The sequence below is a fragment of the Mastomys coucha genome, unplaced genomic scaffold (assembly GCF_008632895.1).
Source record: "Mastomys coucha isolate ucsf_1 unplaced genomic scaffold, UCSF_Mcou_1 pScaffold20, whole genome shotgun sequence".
Lineage (NCBI taxonomy): Eukaryota > Metazoa > Chordata > Mammalia > Rodentia > Muridae > Mastomys > Mastomys coucha.
The window spans coordinates 23459440-23477820 of NW_022196903.1; the positions used below are offsets into that span (position 1 = coordinate 23459440).

The window sequence follows — 18381 nt, forward strand, 5'->3', positions numbered from 1 at the left end:
TCCCAAGTGCTGGGATTAAAAGCGTGTGCCACCACTGCCTGGCTGGCTTGAATCAACTCTTGCCAAGAGTCATTATACAGTAGTTCATTGCAGTCACAATCTCAGGGCTCTCCCTAGTCTTTTTGTGTAAGTTTCACTCATTCTTAGGGAATAGCTTTTAAGTCACGTCAGTGTAACATTTTCATAAACAATAGCCTTTTGTCAATGCTAGTGCTAGCCTTTTGTTAGAGATGTCAGTATCCCCAAAGAATTTATGAAACTAATTCATATACTATAGATTTTGTGTAAATAGGAGGTGGGTTTTTGTTGTGTTGTGTTTGGTTTTTTTTTTTTTGGTGTAGTACTGGGACTTGAATGCAGGGTCTCACACATACCAGGCAAGCAGTCTACCAAGCAATATCTAGTTCCCCACCTCCACTCCTGAACCTTATCTTTTTTGGTGATAAGATCTCAGGTAGCCCAAGCTTCATACTTGTATTGCAGGGAATGGGATGACTTTCAATTTCTGATCCTCCTGCTTCTGCCTCCTGAGCTTTGGAACTATAGAAATGTTGCCATCAAACCTGGTTTTTATGGAACTGTGATTGAACCCAGGGTTCCATGTGTGCAAGACAAGCACTCCACAACCCAGCTCTAAGTCTGAGTTTTTATTACTATTTTTATTAGACATGTTTGTGTGTATGTGTGTGCATGCATGTGTTGTGTGTGCTCGTGTGTTATGCATTGGTTCATGTGTGAAGTTCAGAGGACAGTTAGTGGGAGTCAGTTCTCTCTTACCATATGGACTCATGAGTCAGGCTTAGTGGCAAGCACCTTGAGCAGCTAAGCCGTCTCGTTAGCTCGAAATGTTTCTTAGCTCTAAATCAGTTTCTGGGCAGTTTGTAGCTTGTCCTTGTGTGATGCTCTGAGAGGCTGCTTCTGAGCCTCTCTCATCACCTCCTCTCTCCCTCCTGTACCCCAGCTTTTAGCACCTGCTGTGTGGCTTCCCAGCATTTGACTTTTCACTGCGTGTGTCCATTCCAGTTGGTGTGGTTTGGGCTTTGTGGTCTCTACACTTGGAAATGTTGGTGCCAGATTCTCCTTTAGCTGTGCTTCGCTGCAAGCAGTTTCTGGACTCCTGATTATTAGTTCTCTGCTCCAACTTGGTATCTTTGGATAGATCAGTAATTGGCTAGTCTCTGCTTTTCTCTTTCAAGGAAATGAAGAAAAAGCAAGAGCTTACCAGCTTTTATTTAAGGAAGGCTTTTAGTTCTTTTCATCTTTAATAGTTTTTTTTAAATAAGGCAATAGTGAAACAACATTATAGATAATGAAGATGGAGAAAAATCACCCATAATTATTCTATCAGCAGTAGTTGGTTAGATTTTAGAGATGACTAAATAAATTAAAATCAGTTCCTTCTCATTGGTCCTCCATCACTAACTACAAGTGTTGAGACTAATGTAGTGTCTATATCTACCTCTGGATTGCTCAATGAGGATTAAATAAGGAAACATGAAGTGCTTAGCGCTTTACAAAGTACTTAATAAATGTTTGGTGATCACTACTCTGTTAGATCAAGAACTGAAAATTAAGACCTATTTCAGCATTCTTGAAACATTGAGTGTGAATCAAATGGGTAAACTACCATTTGAAGCATTTCTCTTCCTTTTGGCTGTGTGTCGTGGAACAACTTGATTGCTCCTGAGAGGTAATGAGTTGCCTCTTTTAGAGGTCATCAAGCTCTTCCCCCAAGAAGGAAGAAGTAGTGTAGCAGTGTAGTGTTTTGATTGCCTTTCTGTGAATGAGCATCTGGGGCTGCTCAGAGAAGCACAAGGCTGCTCTAAGCTCTTGTCCCTGTGTCCGGTGTAACTGACCAGACTCGTATGACAGGAATGGTAGTGTGTGAGGTGCCTGGCACTCCTTGTACATAAGTTTACAGTTGCTCTTTTATCTTCTAGAGCAGTTTGGTGGCATCAGTCTCTATGTTTTACCTCTTAAATTCTCCGAGATGGAGTCGGTCTCTCTGAGACCCCTGGTAACTCTTCTGCCGTGCTGGGAACACTATGCTCTTAATTCTCCTTTTCTCTCATACTTTCTCCAGGGGTTTCAGATCCCTGCTCTCCTCCCTCTGGACAGGGTCCCACTCTGTAACTGTAGCTGGCTCAGAACTCCCTATGTAGATCCAGTTGGCCTCACTGCTTCTGCTGGAGTACTGGGATTAAAGGCGGGTGCCATCACACCCCTAGATTTTTTGGAACATAATTTACATACTCTTGCTCATTGTTATTCTCAGACACTTTAGTGCTTCTTATTCTGACAAGTGCATGCCTGAACCTAGATCACAAGTCCATTATGCTGTGATTTCCATTCTCTTCCTAAGTAAAGAAACAAACTTACTTTACAAGTTTATTATCTTTTGAGGCTTTCATATACAAATACTCTCAATTTCTCATTTTCACCCCCTCCTCCTCAAATTCATGGTCTCTTATTCTTTAATTATTATTCACACACACACACACACACACACACACACACACACACACATACATCCCACTTGTAAATATCACAGGACTTGAAGCACCTCTGTGGTCATGGGCCCAGTGGTGATACAGCACTGAGTCTTTCTCACAGTACTAGATTCCCCTCTGCCTTTGCCTTCAGCTCATTTTGCTTTCCCCATCAGGAGTGCTGCCCCACCAGTGTGACTTGGTGACCAACCACTGGACACAGCCCCTGACATTTCCTTCCCTAGTCCCATCTTTGTGCTGTTAGAGCATTCACAGCATTTGATCTCAGAGTTGTTTGTTTTTCTCTACTGGATTGTGAACTCTTCAAAAGGGGGACCTTTTCTCTTATCTCTGTGTCCTTGTGTTTGCTCAGCACCAGACTCAAAGCAGGTATACAGTGAATATACACGTGAATAGATGAGAGAGGAAACTTAGTGGCTCTCTTTGGGGATTGGTGCATGGCACATTGAGGCACCAGCTTTCCTTTGAGAACATTGCCCACTTTTTTTCCCTCAAGAAAGAAGAATCTTGAAGATTCAAGAAGAATCAAGAATGTCGTTCATTTGCTTTTCTTTGTGTCATGGCCCCAAATGTCATTTATATGATTATTCTTTTTCTTCCCTCCTGGTATCTTCTTTCAGCGCTAGTCAGCTTTCTCTTAAGTCCTGTGGCAATGAAAGCAAGGCCCCTGTATGCCCAGCCATCACTGCCCTGTGCCAGGCTAATCCCCATCGTTGCCTAGCTACTCCAGGCAGCCTAGATACTGCATTGATGGACAGACACTGTGCTGGTTATAGATTTATTTCCCACAGAGGAATTGAGCCTGCTGTGTGCGAAGTTCTGGTTTCAGGAGAAATTCAGAAATGAATGTCACAGTCCTACTTTGACTGTGGATTTTGAGGGTTGAGTTGGTAGGGAGCGGTGGTAGAGCAGGTATCCAGGTGCTACAGTGGGATGATAAGAAGAAAGGGGGAGACAAGACCCTGAGCATGGGCCAGGCATCAAACTCTCTAGCTGTCCAGTGACATTGTTCTGGGGTCAGTCTTGTCTTAGTAGTTTTAGAAGTCTGATCTAAAGAAGACTGGAATTAAAAATTCTATTTTATGATTTTAGACATCATGACTCTGTTTGGGTCTGAGCAGTGAAAGCAGGCTGTTCCCTATCTTCTTTTGGATACCCTAAAGAGAAGAGGTTGTTCAGATCTCAACTACTTAAGGGCAATTATTTCTTACATGGAACTCTGGAATTTGACCAATGCTCAGAGCAAGTTTCCTTGTCTTTGCCTCTGGTTCCAGTAGCTGTACTGGGACAGACCATCTCCCTGGCTATCCCGTGTGGATGGACACCAGCCTTACTCTCCCAGAGTGTTCTTTTGCCCTTGTAAGGGGTGACAGTCAGACTCTAGCCTATGTAGCTCTTGAGTTTTCTCTTCTCTTTGTTGTTGCTAGTAACTTATTTGGTAACAAATTGTCCGGTTTTGAATAGAACAAAACTTCTAGAAGGCCTGGTTTTGGAAAAGAAGATTGTAATCGCTTGTGGGTTTTTCCTTGATAGGATCAGGGTATATTTCATTTCAAGGTCTCCAGTGTAATTTTCTTTTGCCTGACCAGGTAGTGTGAGATCAGCTGTAAAACGAGGGTAAGAGTGCGTGCTCCCTGAGCAAGCCTTAAAAGCTTTTAGAGAGCTTCTTTGTGGTGCACAGAAACTGGAGGATTTCTCACAGGGCCAGAGCTCGATTCCTTGTGAGCTGACCCTTCATGAGTGTTGTTACCTGTGCTAAGTATGCTTCCCTGTGGAGCACTTGCTGAGTTCTTGGGTATTAAGAAGGTACTGTATTACTAGGGTCTGAATAGCAATGTTCTACTTAGTAGTGTGTTGTGAACACGGCTGTAGTTCTGCAAATTTTTAGGAAGTTTTACCGCTGTAGTTGTAAAAATACAGGAGGCTCAGTACTGTTGGTTCAGAACCGCTTTCTGTTGTGCAGTTTACAATTGGAATCATATATCAGACTCCACTTTGGAGAGTGTGTCGTCTTCTCATTTTTAGGAAGTGGTGATGCTAAGAATGAGACACAGTGAAGTCTGTGTTGCTGTGCGTGTCTCTTTGCTTATGGGCGCCTTGAGGAGAGAAGAGCAGGATAGATGTGTAGGAGGTTGCTTTGGGTTTCTTACCTGAGCCAGGTTCTTCCAAGAGCTGCTCACCATTGGGATTTAATAACAGTACTTTTTGTGACTTGCATCTTTCATTGGCTGTTAGTTTCTAGAATGTTATATGGATTTTTTTTCAAATTTTCAATATGTTTATTGAATGACCTCATGAACTAAGTTTCCTGGATAGGAAGAGTTATTCAGGCCTCCTTTTTCAGGTCACTAATTGACAGACTGCATTTTATTAGTGTATCCTGAATTGTGACTTGAAGGGAAGACAACAGGCAGTGCATGAATTGGAATTGTAAGGCAGAAGCTCCCTTTTATACATCAGCGCTTAGTCTGTGGGATGCTGTTGTGCCCCCTGAGCCCATCCCATCCCGTTTCTGACCTAAGGAAGGTTGAGACTCTGAGGGATGAGGAGGAGAACTCTCCTTTTGGCTATATAGGCATGCCTAACCTTTTGACATTGTGACACAATGTCATCTACAAAGTAAACACTTGAGAATCATGCAATTGGGAAAAAGTCACATACACACGGAAAAAATCTGAGTCTCAAATGAATTGGCTGTTTTATGTTGGGCAGCATTCATAGCCATCATCATAGTGGACAAGACCATCCCTCTGTGCATTATCTTGTTCATGCGGGGGCTCTATTTCCTATTATGATATGTGTGTTCCCCCACCCCGACTTGTGTCTTTCCTGAGTGAGTGGGCAGGAAGAAGTGTCATGGCATCATAAGGTGCTCCTTATCAAGAGCTGTCACTGCTGTCCTCCCAAGATTCTAGGATCTTTAAATATATGAAATTTTTTTCCAAGTTTATTACTAGTAGTAACATTATTCTCTCTCTCTCTCTCTCTCTCTCTCTCTCTCTCTCTCTCTCTCTCTTTCTCTCTCTCTCTCTCTGTGTGTGTGTGTGTGTGTGTGTGTGTGTGTGTTTTAAGAGTATGCATGTAGAGGCCAGAGGACTTCTTTCAGGCATCTGTCCTCTCTTTGCAAGATAGGGCTGGGGATTGGATTCAGGGTGTCAGGTTTGTGCAGCAAGAACTTTTACCTGCTAAGCCATTTCACTGGCCAAATGCCAGGTTTCAGACCAGAGTAGAAGTAGAAGAGGAAATATTTTGGGGACTACTATCTAAACTTTATTACTGTCCTTGAAATGGTGGTGGGAATGACATAAATAAGGCTCCTGCCAGAGCAGAGATTCATTCCCAAGTAGTACCAGCACTAGAAGCTTGTCACCACGCCAGCTCTGACTTGAACTGGCATCAGGGAAAGTAAGTGCCTTGTAAACTAGAAGGAGACGAGCAGATGCAGTAGTAGTTATTTATGATGTTCTTTCTGCTGCAAGGTGGTTCCTGGAGGGGCTTCCCATTTCAGGGACTGGAATGATCTATGGAAAGTAGTCAGAGCACTGGCTGGCACGTGCTAAGTGCTATAAAAATTTTGGCAAATGTTGTACAAAAGTAAGCCATAACCGAGCAAGAGTGTGTAGCGGAGTGCTACTGCTGCTGTCTGGGAAGCACTGAGGCCTGGTTTAGGGCCTGTGTGCTACTTAATCAACTGCTAGACCTTTTTAGGAGGCTCTCAGTGTGCAGTTGGTTGTGTCTGTGACCTAGTGAGATTGGGGAAGGTGTCTAAATATTTTTATTGAAGACATGAAGTTGCTTTGATGTTGGCTGTGGTCTGGAGTAGGCAGTTTTTCTGCAACACTTGTTCTGTTTTGTCTTTCAGCCCTGGGCATTTCCTGCTCGAGAGTTCCTTCGCAAGAAGCTGATTGGGAAGGAAGTCTGTTTCACGATAGAAAACAAGACTCCCCAGGGACGAGAGTATGGGATGATCTACCTTGGAAAAGGTGAGCAGCAAGAAAAATGGACTTGTTAGTTAATCCAAGGATCAGTTTTCATGTGGCAAAAGGCCAGTATGGGCCTCCATGGCCAGAACTCTAGGACAGTCGGCTTGGGCTGTATACCTCTAGCAGCCTGGTCCTTGTTTGGTGCTTTCTTGGCTTGGTGTAGGGCCTATGGTTTACTGCGGCATTCTTCCTCTCATAGAGGCCACTCAACAACTCCTTGTTCTGGGGCCAGAGTGCTAATTGAATTCCTATAGATTTCCTATATTTCTTTCTGCATTCTTCTATCTCATGGTTCTTCTCTTCTTTCTGGGACTCGTTAGCAAAAGATCTGTTTGGGGACAGTTGTTATTGTTAAAATCTGTCTCATGGTTTGAAATAAAATACAATGAAACAGGCGTTGGAATTGGATAGAGGAGGTTAGAATTCTGACTTTCCTATTCTGTATCCTTTTACCTTTTGCCTCTATAGGCCCTAGTTTCTTCATGTGTAAGCTTTTGAGAGCTAGCTTTAAGATATGTAAAGCAACAAAATTTGACATTTTATATATATATAAACTTTGTGTGAGCACACAGAAACACTTATTGTTTAGCCAAATGATTCATAGGCTATTAGAAGTTGTGGTCTTCTTGGGATTGGATATAGAGAGTGCCAATCTTGAGATTGAGTGGGCAGTGGGAGAATGAAAGACTTCATTTTCTAGACAAGAGCTGCTCATACAGGGAGAGTTTTGGAGCAGATTTTGCTCTTTATTAAGCTTTCTGTTGTTAATTTATTAGAAGTCTTCCGTAACAACTTAGGTTATCTGTTTGAGTAGCCAGTATTGATTCTAGGCCAGCATTAGAAGGTAAAGCTAATGGCATCCCATAAAGGCAGAGCTTAGCTGTACAAGTTCTAGAAAAGTGAATTGAGAATGACAATGGAGCCATCTTGCCCAGTTCTTTTGCATAAGGAGGGTGGGGGAGTAGAACTTGTGGTTAGCCCACAACTTTCTATAGAAAGAGGATACGTTTCTTGACTTTGTAGGGCTGGAACTTACTATATAGACCAGGCTGTCTTGGAACTCAGAGCCTCTGCCTTCTGAGTGCTGGGATTTCAGGTGTATGCCACCAAGGCTGCTCTTCTGACTTTTGAAGGTAAAATAATTATCTACCAGGTCCAGAATGCTATCAAGTTGTGACTCTCTTATTCATAATTTGGTAAATATGTGAGATTGAGATCCTTGGCTTATAAATAGATATGTTTGCCTTTCTTTACTTTCTGTTTATCACATTTTGTTGCTTCCTTTGAAGGTTCAGTCTCAAAGAATGTATTTTTCTCCTTTCATGAGAAATATTCTATGTTAGTTTTCCTGAAGAAAGTGGCTCAAGGAAGGGAAGGTTTGCTTTGATTTGACAGTGTAAGCATGTACAGTCCATCATAGCTGGGGAAGACTTGGCAGCAGGACCATGAAGTGGCTGGCCGCATTTCATCTCCAGTCATGAAGAAGAGAGCAGTGAAGCTGGCACTCTGCTTACTTTCTTCTTTTCCTTTTTATGTAGTCAGGGACTCCACCTGATGAGGCCATCCATGTTCTGGGTAGGCATTCTCTTCTTACACGTCTCTGGAAACTCCTTCAAAACCACACCTGGAGTTGTGGCTCCTGGGTGATTCCACATCTGGTTAAGTTGTCGATGAATACTAACTGCCACCTCTATTGAGAACTCACTTTCTAAAAGTTTCAGCATTTCAAAGTGCACTGTTTCTGAGAGTTTTGTGCTCTGTTGTTGATAGTGTACCTGGGCTTCATTCTTTCTCTCTTCTGACTTTTTTATATCTCAGTACTCAATTTTTTCCTCATTGTTACATCTTTTGGTTTGACTTTCCACCCTAGAAGTCTTGTGTTTTGAGGAAGCTATTGTAGTATTTACTAATATTAGTGAATCCTGTGTTTGAATTCAACAGTAACCTCAGGACAAAGGGCCAGGTGCTTAGCTACAGAACATGATAGTTCTTTGTATAAGCATTGCTCTCAGCATTTCTTGGGAGAGAAAGAAATACGCAGTTTGCCTTTGTTGAAATTTGAGTCTTCTAGTGGCGAGGCACTAAGAGGTGTGTACATATGTGTGTATGTATGCACATGGGCTTATTAGTGCTTGAGGAAGTAAGGATGTAGTTAATATACCAGGTAAACTCTTCCAGAATAAAATTCTGTGCTGATGTTACCTATCAACCAGACTGCTCTGTTATAGTTTATCTGGGAGCTTGCTCTCTGCCATATTAAAGATTTTTATGTAGTCATTATTGCAAAGATGTCTTCCTTTATCGTTTTAGCTGACAAAGATTTAAGAGACATACCAAGACTAAAAGCCTTTTCAGTAGAATGGAAATGCAATTAATGTTTCAGGTACTCAGGATGAACCTTAGTCAGGTTAAGTTTTATGTTTATCATCTTTTTCTTGCCTGTTCTGTTGGCTGCTCTGTGAAAGAAAACCTAGACACTGTCCTCTTAGTCAGTCTTATGCTGGGTGGCTTGTCTTGGTGTCCTTTGGAGTCTAGACTATGACATGGAGAGGAATTGGACTTTCTGGTGTATGTGTGATGGATGTACCGAATGAGTTTATCAGCGTCTTCCAAATTCTCGCCTTGGCACTGTGTTGATGATTTGTATTATTTCCTTCTCACAAGAGCCAGTGGGGCAAGTGCAAGCCCTGCTTCTGAGGGGAAGACAAGATTCTGAAAGAACTTTTCCAAGCTGCTATGAAGCTGAGTTTTTGTTCAATAATAGGGTCTCATCACTCTTCCGAGCTACCTGCCATATATGCCAATCTCCTGTGGTTCCCAAGATTGATTTTGGCCCAAGAATACTCAAGAAAATTAGAAACAAAGTCCTGGGAAGAAAGATTATCATGGAAGCTAAGTGTTTTGGGAGTTTCCTGAGAAGCTCAGGGCTGCATCTCTGCCAGTGCCTTTCTCCACAGCATCCCCATCCTGAAGAGCAAGGATGAAAATGAATGATCCTTCCTTTGTGCTGTTGCTGGCAGTGGCAGGTTTGGCTCCTGTGGCTCATTTCCTTCCTCAGATACTAATGTGGTTAATTTTCTCCCTCAGATACTAATGGGGAAAACATAGCAGAGTCGCTAGTTGCAGAAGGCTTGGCCACCCGGAGAGAAGGCATGAGAGCCAGCAAGTAAGTCCGGAGCACTTTCACGACATTCTCTTTTGAGGCAACAAGAAGTTGGGACTCACGATAAACTATTTTGTTTCATGTCATTTCTGTTCTCTCTTACAAAATGCATAACTCCAGGTGCTTTAATTTCTTCCAAGATCTTACTCATAGATTGTTTTGTGTCAGAAGGTCACTTAACATTTCTTGATGGTATTTGACTTAATGTATACCTTCTTTAAAAACAGGCCTGGAGACTAGGCTATTATTCATGAATTATTGGGTCTTAGACCATAGATATGTGATTCCAGACTATTTCTGAGCCGGCTAACCCAAATATTTATTGAGCCTCAACTGTGTATCAGTTGGTATTCTATCAGAGAATATAGCAGTAAGTAGACTTAGGCTGAGCTAGCATTCTAATAGGAGACAGACAGCGAAGCTGTGATGTTGAATCAGGTGCAAGGAACATTGCAGTGAAAAAAGGAGGGAAGGAAAGATTCTGCTTTGAATTTGTTTAGTTGACAGAGCTACAAATGCTTAGATTTGAAGGTTAGTAAAACCTCTCTTTCTGAGCCCGTGCTCTTGAATCTGTAGATATTTCATTAATAGATAAAATATATTTGTCTAGCCAATGGTGTTGATATATGTAAGGCTTCTAGTACATAATCATGTTTGAGTTCACTAGTATTCTCAGAAGGATGGATTGCAGCTGACTTTAATTAACACTTTAGTCTCTGAAAAGCGATAATCTCCATCAGTAATTTGGAGGCTATAAACATGCTGTTTAAACCATTAAGTCCTTGGTGTGTTATAACTGCAGTAGCCGAAGAAAAGCTTTGGATAAATATTTGCATCACACGTACACATGATGAGAATGAGCCAAAGGCTCAGTTGTCCTTTTTGCCTTCTTTCTGTCATCTGAGGCTCCAGGGCCAGGTCACTCACTGTGTACCTACAGTCCTATCTGATTGTAAGTAGACTTTTGCTGGACCCTATAATTGTTGTTGTGTGCCAGTGGGAATTGGTTGAATTAAGACATTTGTTTTTAGGTGATGTTTTTGGAAGCATGCCACTGTTCTAACTTAAGGACAATTACTGGCATGATTACTGTTGCAGTGTTTTGTTTTGTTTTGTTTTGTTTTTTTTAATTCAGTTTGCAAGTGGAATAAAGAAACCCCCTGTAACCATTTTGTACTGCTGCCACTGGAACAAGTACCAATCCCACTAGACCTAAAGCTGCCTCTCCTCGTATTTTCATTTGCTCCGACTTACACCACCTCCACAGTCTCATTAATCCTAATTAACCATGAACTTCTACATCTCTGAGCCCTTTAGTAATATTTTGGGTAAAGAGAAGCAAGAGAGGACCAGAAACTTCCAGGGTAGAAAATGTTAGTTGAGGTTTAGACAGAGCTTCCTAGAGAGGAGACTGAATGTGTGGATGGCTGTGGATGGTCTCAGGCCTTGCAGCTCCCGGCTTCCCACATTTAGCTCGGATGGGACAGTAAATGGCCATCTCTGTACTAAGTCTTTCCCCCTTAAGAGGTTATTGTTGCTTTTATCTTTTCCTTTTGGGCAGTTCTATTGGTTTCCATGGTAGAGGAAGAGGCTTCTGTCGCTGTCTTCAGACACGTCACAAGACGAGGAAGAGGCTTTATTTTCAAACTGCCTGTTGTCTAGCTGGCCTGGTTGGGTGTCTAAGCAATTTTGAGCCAATATTATCTGACAGCACTGTGTCCTGCAGCTTCCCCCCCCCCCCCCCTTGTGGACGGAGAAGGCATTAAGGGTGGTTCTTAGTCACCTTCCCTGCACTCTACCCTGCTGAGCTGGGCCTGGCTTCTGGAATCTGGGCTGCTTAAATGAACTTGTACCCCCTGGAGTGGCTCCCCTTGGAGTCGTTAACTTGTTCTATTCTACTCCTTGCCAGTTCTGTAGAGCCTCTCATTAAATGCTCTTAGAATCTCATCTGTCCTTTGAAGGAACAAATTTGGAATTTTTAAATTGTACTTCTGGTGATTTTTTTTTCTGGTTAAATAAATGCCTTGATCTCTTTTAGGGGAGAAGATACTGAAGAAACTAACTGGCAAAGAGCTACAGAGCTCTGTGTGTGAAGCACTAACCACAGTTTGTTTGCCTTTCACCCCCCAGCCCAGAGCAGAACCGGCTTTCTGAATGCGAGGAACAAGCAAAGGCTTCGAAGAAAGGGATGTGGAGTGAGGGGAACGGTTCACACACCATCCGGGACCTCAAGTACACCATTGAGAACCCAAGGCACTTTGTGGACTCACACCACCAGAAGCCTGTCAATGGTGAGAATGGCAGGAAAAGGCAGACAAACTCAGGGTGATTTCTTTCTGTTTGTTTTCTTTGATTCTTGGGGTTTATAAGATTCAGTGAGTCTTTCTTTTGCTTATTTAGTATCCAAAGGGAATCCTTAAGGGTTAAAGAACACCGTGACATTTTAGTAGGGGCTTTGAATTGGTTCACAAAGCTTACTACAGCTATGTATTGTTGAGGCTAGCCTTGTACTCTATTGTTGATTGTAAATTGTTAGTATTTTGCACATCGTGTAGTTTTTGTTCTCTCAAGGCTACTTAGACTAATGCTGAAAATTGGAGGGAGAAACATATTTCACATACATATAAACATATGACATTTATATGCTATGTTTTTGTTCCTTGGAGCTCTGATTTAGAACTGACTACAGATTTAGAACAATCTAAACAAGACCAATGAGGATTATTAATTATTTTGTGAGCACTGTAGATTTTGGAGAGTAGAGGTGCAGGACGTCTCAGGAGGTTCAAAGGACCGAAGCAGGTTTGATCTGTGTTTTCCTGGACTCACTCATGTGAGCTTTGCTTGTCAGGGTTTTTCTGTTTTTGTGAGGGAGGCTTCTCAGATTTTTGGGAAGGAGATGGGTTAGATGCAAGTAGGTTGAGCATTGTATAATCCTGGACCAACTTTCTCTAATGATCAAAAAATGTTTGTTCTATCATTCAGCTATCATTGAGCATGTTCGAGATGGCAGTGTGGTCCGGGCCCTGCTCCTTCCAGATCACTACCTTGTTACCGTCATGCTGTCAGGGATTAAGGTTAGACACTCAGCTGCACAGTGGGTTTGGGGTTTGTGGGACTGTTTGTTGATGGGTAGATTTCTTTACCTGGGGAATTTGGATATATTTTTCTTCTTTCTAGGAGCCATTGACCAGACTATTTCATACTTACTTTGGTTTAAGCATCATAGTGAGACAGTTCTGTTGGACTTAAAGTAATCCAGCCCTGTTTGGTGTGGGGCACTGTTAGAGATACGAAGCTAGGAATGAAGAGAAGGAGGCGTGAGTGGCTCTGAAACTTCGTAGATAGGAATTGAATTCATGTACACCTATCCATGTGTGTTTAAAAAAAAAAAAAATCAGAGATTGAAAGCAAGGTACTGCCAGATTGTCTCTTGGCAAAGGGACGGTTTTAAAGGAAATTAAAATGCTCAGCGTGGTATGTTTCATTTGTCTTTAACAAAAAGCTTGATTGGTCTGGTGTTTTAAAGATGGTCAGAAGAGCAGGTTTTTGAACTCTGAGCTTAAGCTGTGGTCCTCATGTCCCTGAAATCTGATGTGGGTAGGGTCACTGGCTCTCCCCTTATTCCTCACTGTCCTTAACTTTCCTTTAGTGCCCAACCTTTCGTCGAGAGACAGATGGTAGTGAGACACCAGAGCCCTTTGCTGCAGAAGCCAAGTTCTTCACAGAGTCTCGACTGCTTCAGAGAGATGTTCAGATCATTCTGGAGAGCTGCCATAATCAGAACATTCTGGGTACCATCCTTCATCCAGTGAGTGTGTGGGATACCTGGGTAGATGGGTCGGCCATGTATTCAGTTTGCTACTGTTTCTCTCTGTTCAGCATTGTTTCAAATCTTGGCAGGTTTTTGTTGTTGTGGTGGTGGTGTTTTTTTTTTTTTTTTTTTTTTTTTTTTTCTTTATCCATTGACTTGAGCCTTTTCTGTGCAGATACCATTAGTCATGTAGTCATGCACAAATCAGTGCATTGAGTTTTTAGGAAGTTCATCTTAAGTGTTTCTGGCTTCATAAAGCGTGTTTGAGTCTGGAAGTTGCCATCGCCAGTTGAAGGCTGGGAAGTTTCATATGTAGGTCTAGAATTTAGCTTTCCTGGAGTATTGACACACCAATCAGAAGGAGACTGACATATTCTGATCTTTAACAGTTCCCTCCTAACTCTGGAGCTTGGGTTTGGGGTTTTTAATTTTTAATTTTTTGAGTTGTTAAAGTAATGACTGTTGGGAATTTGACCCTGTTGTGCTCCTTGATAGATGTGATATTCTTGCACAAGTAATGACCTTGCTTTGTGAGAACAAAGTGGATTTTCACCATTGTAATGGAGATGTAATACGAGGTTAATCTCCTGTTACTTTTCCAGCGAGATGATGATGGGATGGCCTCTGCAGAAGGCGGGGAGGCTTGGTTTGCAGGGTGCCAAGGTCATGTCTGTTTCTTCTGGAGTGCTGACTCTCTGGCCATGCCTGCCAGATGGTTCTGTGTCAAAGAAGAATATGAATTGTTATTCACCAGGCAAAATGTGTCTTATGCAGTCTGCTCTTGAGCTTTTTGCTGATAGAAATAGAGGGAGAGAACGTGTAATCTCTTCTAAAGATTAACATCCTCCTCTGCCCCCCAAAGAACTATTGAAATGTCAATTCCATTCGGTGCCTCTAACATTTATTCTGCTCCTGTTAAGTAGAGTTGCTCTGCTGGGTGTTGTTGGTACATGAGGGCACGGCTGCCAAGAGGAGTGGCATCCTGAGGCTTAGGTGTGATTTCTTAGAGAAACTACTTTTCCCTATTTTAGAAAAATTGAAGTACCAGCTAGACGGTGGCTGCATTTGCAACGTCAGAAACAGAAAACTGATTTCTTGGTGCAACAGTGTGTGATTTGTGTCTGTCTTCTCTTGTGCCTCGTCTCTTAGAATGGTAACATCACTGAACTCCTCCTGAAGGAAGGTTTTGCCCGCTGTGTGGACTGGTCAATTGCAGTTTACACCCGGGGTGCAGAGAAGCTGAGGGCAGCTGAGAGGTAAGGCCTGCAGGGCACTCTGCTAAGCGTTTCAGGGAGAGAAACTGGCCGTCTTCTCTCACCCGGCTGTGGTATTGCCTGTTTTATTTCAGTAAGGGGATGGGGAGGGATAGCACGGGCTGTCCTGTGGAGCCATTCACATATTCACATTTAGGTCCACATTAGTTTAAGGCCTGGGGGTAAGGGCTTAGTGTGTGTGTGTGTGAGTGTGCCCATGCCATGATGGCTGGAAGGCAAAGGACAGCTTGTGTTGAGTTGGTTCTTTCTTTCCACCACATGGATTGGGTACTGGGGACTGAGCTCAGGTCCTCAGGCCTGCTCGCAAGCACTTTTACCTGCTGAGCTTTCTTGCCAGCCCATCTGACATTTTTCCTTACTTGATTTACTTTTTAAATGTTTCTTAGTCACTTTTCTCCAAGTTTCCCTCTCAAGTATTCTAGCTCTAGGTGTTTAAAGTGAATGATGGAACGGATTGCTTATCAGGTGCTCCCAACAAGCAAGCTTGGAACTGTGATGGAGAGGTAGAGCCTGTGGGGTCTATACTAGAATCAGGCCGTCTGTAGACTGATGGCCCTAATGTGCTTGGAAGTGTGTTTTAATTGTAAGTGTTAATATATTTCTGAGGTGATGGCAACCTCCCAGAAGACAGAAACGGACATTTTAAAGATTGGTAGCTTGTTCAGGTATCAAGGGCAAGTATAGCTAGATGTTTTGAGCTCACATTTGGTGGGGTGGATGGAAGAAAATAAAGCAGGTACCAAGCGTCATTGAGGGGGAACAATGCCAGCTCCAGGGCAGTGGTGAGAAGAAGAATTAGTTCTTTTTTTGTTTTTTTTTCGAGACAGGGTTTCTCTGTGCAGCCCTGGCTGTCCTGGAACTCACTCTGTAGACCAGGCTGGCCTCGAACTCAGAAATCCGCCTGCCTCAGCCTCCCAAGTGCTGGGACTAAAGGCGTGCGCCACCACCGCCCGGCTTGAAGAATTAGTTCTGACGTAGACAGACCATCCTTTAGTTTCCCGGGATGGAACCTTAGCTCAGAGTCTTAAAATTACAGCACTTTTGTTAGTGGTTTTTTTGCCATTCATGTGTACAGGTGAGAAAAAAAAAAAAAGAATGATTCTCGTACTTTTTAGGTGTTTTCTGAGGACTTTTATTTACATCCTTCTGTACCTATAAGCAGACATTTGTAAGTTTTTCTGGGAACATATTTTAATCTGGGACACTGGATAGGATATATCTGACAGGTATATATTATTTGATGAAAAGCCAGAGGGATTGCTTAATTTTTCAAAGTTGTATATTGTGCCATAATTTAATTGGAAAGATATAATGGTCTTGTAGATGAAGCACTTCAAATACTCACTATTCTGTGATGCTCAATTTCTTTCTTGCTTTCTTTGGTTCAGAAACTTCTATTTTCTACTCATTACTGTTTCAAGTTATTATTTTGATTGATAAATTTTCTTGACATTTTTTAAGTTCCAACCCATCTTTGAAGAAAATGAGTATAATTAGAATATAACATCTATGGTTTCTAACAGTTGTAGGAGAATATAGATGTTTTTAAAAAGAGAGTCACTGTAAAACAGGCTTCGACCAGAGAATGCAAATCCTATCTCGCTGTATGACCTTGCGTTTGTTGTTTTGCTGCATCTCTGAGCTGCTTGCATTATGGGTACAGTTATGTGCTTTCTGTGGAACTGCTTTCTGTATTTTCCAGCTCCTGCATCCTTCTTTGTCTTTTCTGTTTCAGTGCTGCCTAGAAGGCTGGTTGCAGTACTGCTCTCAGAAAGCATCGCTTTCTCTCCCTCTGCACATGCATACACTTAGTCATGAACAGTTTAAAACAGCTGTTCATTGATTTTTTTTTCTGTCTCTCTTTTTTTAATCGTTACACATATTCAATCTCCCACTCTTGGTCTGACTGAGAAAATAATCTACTTTGCTTAGTATTTTGAAATAAATTCCTGACAATATGGTTTTTGAACTTTTATTAATGAAAGTCTACAGATTTTGTGTGTTTCTTTTCAAGTGCACTTTAGCCACCCTATGTTGATATTTTCTGACTTGAACCTGATAGCTGATAACCCTTTTACAATTTAAATGGCAGTCAGGGAGCCTGTGATTCTTAGAGAATGTTTTCATGTGCATCTGTGTTATAGTACTCACTCAGAAGATACTAGATAAGCCAGAGTGAATCATTCAGGTGACCTTGTGCTTTCTAAGCTCTGACAGTTCCATACCAGGATCTCAGTTGGACATTCATAAGTTTACTATGTACATGCATCTTGTGGTTTTTGTGGTTTTTTTTTCCTTCTTTGTTTTGTTTTTTGAGATAGGATTTTTCTGTGTAGCCTAGGCTGTCCTGGAACTCAGTCTGTAGAGCAGACTGGCCTTGGGCTCACTGAGATCCACCTGCCTCTGCCTCCCAAGTTCTTGGATTAAAGGCATGTACCACTACTGTGCTTCTTTTATTTCTGTTTTGTGTATTCTTTACATTTGTAGTCAGGCTTTGTTCTGTGTTGACTATGGTCTTTCTTCTCTGGCTCTTTTCACAGGGTAGGGTAGTAGGGTTTCCTGCTTAACCTGCTCCCACGCTGGTGCTGGATTCAAGCACAATGGCCTGGTCCATGAATGATCTTGCATCCTTGTTTTGTTGCCAGGTTTGCCAAGGAGCGCAGGCTGAGAATATGGAGAGACTATGTGCCTCCCACTGCTAATTTGGACCAAAAGGACAAGCAGTTCGTTGCCAAGGTGAGTCATTCTCAGCATGTTGATATGCAGAGTGGACATTGCCAGACCAGTGATAAAACAAGGATCTGAGCAATTGGAAATGCTGTATCTCCTGTGTGTGTGTGTGTGTGTGTGTGTGTGTGTGTATGTGTGTGTGTGTGTGTGTGTGTGTGTGTTTCTCACAGTAAATTAGCCCAACTTCATTATAAGTTCTTAGATTAATGTTGTGGGCATCACTAGCTCAAAATAGCTCTCATACCTGAGATATCTTTTATTTGCTTTGCTTTGCAACTGGCACTAAGGATTCCCTGTGTCCTCAGCCTTCTCTGGTACTCTGTGGTTTCAGTATTTTCACTGCCTTGAATTCGTTACTGGCCAATGTGTGTCGGGGCTGGATTGCTTCTTCCCTAGGGAACTAGAGCTGTTCAGTAGATGAAGTGGTTATATCACTAGTACTGAACAAAAGGTTTTCTTCTTAAGGTTCCAGAAGGTTGAGTTGCATGCATTCCTAAATTGTATGAAGTTTTCAGTGTGATTTTACTTTTGCTAAGAGTCACTGAAGATTTTGTCTATTTAGGCAAAATGTTGTTAAAGAAATGTATTTGTGGATGAACATTGGGTGTCTCCATCAGTTAACCATGAATTGAAGTTGGAAAGTCACTAGGTGGCACTGTCAGCTTGAGAAATCCCCAAACTATCTTATAAATGTAAAATTTTTATAAAGACTCTGAGGCATTGGCTGATTGATTTTTCTTCTCTCTCCTTCCTCCCTCTCCCTCTTTCTTTTCCCTCTCTTCCTCCCCACTTCCTCTGTCTCTCCTCTCTTTCCATGTTAAAAGAAATAGGTTTCAAAGCTCAACTGGCCTCTCCCCTCCTTAGCAGGTATCTAAGTAGCTGTTAGGGCCTTGCAGTCACTCTCTTA

At 42.1% G+C, this 18381-nt stretch overlaps 1 protein-coding gene across 1 annotated transcript in view; it reads left to right on the forward strand.

Moving 5' to 3' along the window:
* The window catches only part of Snd1 (staphylococcal nuclease and tudor domain containing 1), a 404121-nt gene that overhangs the window by 25636 nt on the left and 360104 nt on the right, over positions 1-18381 (forward strand). The window contains exons 3-9 of the mRNA XM_031381336.1: positions 6373-6493; positions 9581-9659; positions 11787-11947; positions 12642-12733; positions 13309-13467; positions 14620-14726; positions 17390-17480. Of these exons, the coding sequence (XP_031237196.1) occupies positions 6373-6493; positions 9581-9659; positions 11787-11947; positions 12642-12733; positions 13309-13467; positions 14620-14726; positions 17390-17480 (810 nt within the window). The remainder of the gene's footprint in view (positions 1-6372; positions 6494-9580; positions 9660-11786; positions 11948-12641; positions 12734-13308; positions 13468-14619; positions 14727-17389; positions 17481-18381) is intronic.